Source organism: Homalodisca vitripennis, chromosome 5 (assembly GCF_021130785.1).
Source record: "Homalodisca vitripennis isolate AUS2020 chromosome 5, UT_GWSS_2.1, whole genome shotgun sequence".
Lineage (NCBI taxonomy): Eukaryota > Metazoa > Arthropoda > Insecta > Hemiptera > Cicadellidae > Homalodisca > Homalodisca vitripennis.
In genome coordinates, this window is record NC_060211.1 from 132,507,729 (window position 1) to 132,512,534 (window position 4,806).

At 32.8% G+C, this 4,806-nt stretch overlaps 1 protein-coding gene across 1 annotated transcript; it reads left to right on the plus strand.

Annotated features, from left to right (window-relative positions):
• The first annotated feature begins 3,033 nt into the window (after positions 1–3,033).
• LOC124363934 (neuropeptide CCHamide-2 receptor-like) lies at positions 3,034–4,467 on the plus strand. The gene is given in 2 exon segments (XM_046819206.1): positions 3,034–3,601; positions 3,603–4,467. Coding segments are annotated over 2 exon segments (1,083 nt in total). The 5' UTR covers positions 3,034–3,046; the 3' UTR covers positions 4,131–4,467.
• Positions 4,468–4,806: the final 339 nt, after the last annotated feature.

Below are 4,806 nucleotides of genomic sequence, written 5' to 3' on the forward strand. Positions count from 1 at the left end.
TTCAGTATTATAGAGAATATACTATGATATTTATTTACCATATGAATAAATATGAATATGCAAATTTTTTCAATACTAAAATGTTCAAAATCTAGCATAACTTATTAAACTTTGATATTAATGTGACATTTTAAAACGGTTCAATAAGGCAAGTTAGTTACGATGTTCACGGTCAGCACAGAATATGCTGAATAAGGTCTATATTCAAAAAGTAGAATTTTTAATTTCAGTGATATCTCTTAGGAAGAATACCAACAAAAAACCCCGATTTAAAAGCTGTAAAGGTGATTATGAATATATCATTTATGGTTGTTACTTTTAAGGTTAAAAGCACAATAATGGGTGCTTATATTATAATATCAAGGTTATTACAATATTAACTGCGGTCGTCTCACATCATGCAGCGAAACTGTATCTTTAAGAAAGTATTGTGCCATAGAAAAATTGGTACGACATTCTTCAGTAAGAAAAGAGGAGAGAATTACATGGAATACTAACTCTGTTTTTTAATAAAGCAATAAAATATTTTTCTTCTAAGCCGTCGTCAATTATTCAGCTTATAAATGACCTGTCAGGATTTCACGTAATTACAGTTATATCTATTCATTAAACCTGTATAATTTGTCAGAAATACTTCGAAACTCATCAATCTAGAAGGAAACGTGATGTTATAAAATATAAATTGGTATTAATATCATCTTGCATAGTTTAATTATATAATTGTGCATAAAATTGCCCATCTTAGGCAAGATTCCTCTCTTGCCTTAAATTATTAATAAAGGTTAGAACAAATTTAATATACCTTTATTCTAATTAGATTTTAATTTATTGGATTTATTTTTTCCTTTTTCTAATTTGTTTTAAAAATAGCGTTACTAATTTATAAGATGTTTATATTCCTAATATCTAGTCTAAAGTAAAATTATACTTCTTTTATTTCTGAATGGATACGTTATTAAATACCTCAAAATACTATTGTCACGTCTATAATACTAGACACATCAGTGATAATAATATCAGTCCATGAAACATAATGTAATAAAAGCTATAGGATTATAGGAAAAAAATTAAGAAATAAAATTAAGTATATAGAAAACCAATTTGACTATTAATTATATAAGATTATCAATTAAATATATTGTTGTAGGTCAATTGGAAAATATTCTGTTTTATATTAGTATTTAGTACATATGTCATTTTAAAACTGTCTTTCTCTTAATTTTACTAAAACTGTACTCCCACTTAATAATAGCGTGAATTTCACATACATTAGTTGTAGATATAACCGTAGTGTAGATTTTATTTAGTAAAATATAATTTTAGTGTTAGTAAAAATAGGTGAATTGAAAGAATTTTGAATATGCGAAGTAATATTTTCATTATCAATCAAATTTAGAGAGAAAAATTAATACATAGTTGACTAAAAGACTTGACTACGATTTGTCCTAGACACAATTATATAAATAATACTAAATTAAATACAATTTGTGGGTTAAAGATTTGCTTATATACAGTACTGCATAGCTTGTGATGTCTTCATTAGTCACAAGCTTCATTAGTCTTCAGAATATTAGTAGAGTTCCACTTTTTTACAAAGGGCAGTCACAGAGTCTTCACACTGAGTAAACGGTGTCGTAACGTAAAGGAATAATAATGCTGAGATTGTGAGTACCCAAATAAACAAACAGCTTAGTTATTGAAAATATCTAGATCGAAAAATAAATAAGAGGTTGTGTGGCACGGTTTTTGAGAACCGAGGCGGGAGCGATGGGACAAATCCACTCACCTCTTGAGAAGTTTCATTGACTTTGACACCATGTGGTCTAAGGGATTCTACTAGTCTCAATTTAGTCCATAGGAGATCCAATTATTCCGTTTAAAACAGCGTAAACTCCGCCTAATCTTGGGTCAAGAGGGGAGGCAACTGAAGTTTCAATTTAGGCGTTTGGGCATATATAAAGCTAATTAATCAAATGTTGAAAATATTATAAAACAAAATTTATAAATAGTGTTTGTAGGACTAATTAAAATTAAGAATAAATCTAACGGTAAATATTGAGTGTTAAACATTGGAATAAAGAGTACATAAAACTGTTTTGGCACAATCCAATACGTTTTCCCCAAGTCAGGCATTGGTAACAGTAACGAAGATTTCATGTATTATCTTCTAGTTATTCCGAACATTTAAAATTGAAATAGACGCTACGCTATTTTAAAATACTTTATACTACTTATAAAGTACGGACTGAAGAATATTCTGCAATTACAGACTCCACTACTTTTTTCATTTTTAGCGGATTTCATCTTTGAATATTTATTCGACAAAATCCATTACAATTTAATGCTTGACGAATTGGTTGTTTAACCACCTGTTTTATATATTCAACCAACTTCCAACTTCCACAAAACTGCAAGTAGATAATGGATTTTTGACAAAACCCAGCAAATAAAAATTTAAATAGAAACGATTTAATCAAATGAAACAAGTCCTCGCAGCTCATATTCCAGGGACGTTCCATACACAAAGAGGCCTTTTGATAACATCCCTTCAGCAGTAGGAAAATATTTAGAAAAATCATAAGTTCTTCCAACGTGTGTAGGTTACTTTAGAGAATCTATACAGAAAAATCATCCTTTCAAGTTAGGTTCTGAGTGAATGACATATTTTCGATCACGTGTAATTTGGCTAAAATGAGCTGAAAAAAGGAATAGTGCTGGTGTTCGGGTTTCTAACATACCAACAACTATTTTTGTTGTAATAATTCATCTATGTTATTTCAGACTTAAAAGTATAATAGTTAGTACAATATGTAAGTAATATAGTAAACCTAATCCATACTACATTACACAATTTTACCAAAAATATTTATTAAGAGAAATGTATAAGTTATATTTAATGTTTCAATACTATGTACTTTACTTACATTACTGACTGAATTTTAATGGTTAAATATATATCATTTATTTAAAAAAACAAAATGTAATAATTCATTCTAAGAGAGACGTATTGTGCACTTATTGTTCCAGAAGTATGAAGTCAGAGAAAATGGAACGCTTGGGCAATCTCACAGAAGAAGAATATATTCCCTACTCTCAGAGGCCTGAGACATACATCGTGCCGGTAGTATTTGCGATAATCTTCATCGTCGGGGTCCTCGGCAACGGAACTCTGGTCTTCATATTCGCTCGCCACAAACGCATGCGCAACATCCCCAACACCTACATCTTCAGTCTGGCCCTGGGCGACCTGTTAGTGATTGTCAGTTGTGTCCCCTTCACTTCCATCTTGTACACACTCGAGTCCTGGCCCTGGGGCGGTCTCATCTGCAAACTGTCCGAGGCAACCAAAGATGTCTCTATCGGAGTGTCTGTGTTCACGCTGACCGCTCTCAGCGCTGAAAGATATTGTGCTATCGTCAACCCCATCCGGAGACATATATCCACCAAACCCCTGACCATAGTCACTGCTCTTGCTATCTGGATGGTGTCACTGATCCTAGCTCTGCCAGCCGCCATCTTCTCAAATGTCCAGTCCGCTCTTGTGCAAGACAACCGAACCATAGAATATTGTTCTCCATTTCCTAAAGAGTTCGGTAAAGACGTATGAAAAAGGGGTAGTCATGATTAAGTTTTTGGTCTACTACGCCTTTCCAATATGGGCGATCGCGTCTTTCTATATTTTAATGGCCCGGCATTTACTTTTAAGCACCAGAACACTTCCAAGGGAACACTGCAAAAGTCAAACAAATAAAATACAAGCTAGAAAGAAAGTCGCGAGGATGGTATTGGCTTTTGTGATGATCTTTATAATCTGCTTCCTCCCCTATCACATTTTTATGTTATGGTTTCACTTTTACTCTTATTCTTACGACGCTTATGATGCGTATTGGCATGCCTTTCGTATAGTTGGCTTCTGCCTCAGCTACATGAACTCTTGCATAAACCCTATTGCTCTCTACTATGTCAGCGAGACCTACTACAAACATTTCAACCGCTACCTCATCTGTTGCCTGCGCTCTAAAAGTCAGTACAATGACGTCAATCTAGTCCATGTCAGCAGTTCCTCTGACAGGCGCCAAAACTCCTTCATTACCTCCCACTACTCGCTGAGCCACGCAGGCAAATCCTGACGATACGTATAGCTGCCGGCCAACTAGTCGCCGTCACACACTTACGTATAGCTGCGCCTTTGCAGGAGTAGAGCCAGCGCTGACCTAGAACGAGTCAGGGGTATGTACAAAGGCGAGAAATAAAACGCTGTGGAATGAGCTTATAATGAAACATATTATTTTGATTCTCTTCACAGGAATTTAAGAGATTATAAGCTACTGTGTTCTAACACGTGTATATTTGTATATTATAGGCCTACCATTGTTTTTCTAGAATAATCACGTGACAACAAAGTTGTCTGTTTTAGTAACAAAATGTTTGTTAATTATGTGTAATAAGTTTCCTGGTGATATTGAAATCTCGCTCATTACAAAATACTTTATTAGTTATTGTTATATAGTTAAATTATATTTGTAGTTGTCTTATTGTTGACATTTTAAATGTTCATCAAAAATAAAATACTTATTTCTCATGTTGCATAGTTTATTTGTTTCAATTTATCTCATTTTCACCTCTTACTTTTGCTTTTCTTGATAATTAACTATTATAATGTGTGTTAAATACTGTCCCTAATTCGTAAAAATGTGACGTTAAATTCCATCACTTTATTTACTTAGAAGTGAACAGTAATTAAAAGAAATAAAATTATATTTGTCCCATTTTCAAATTAAATAATAGTTCCCTATATTACAGATT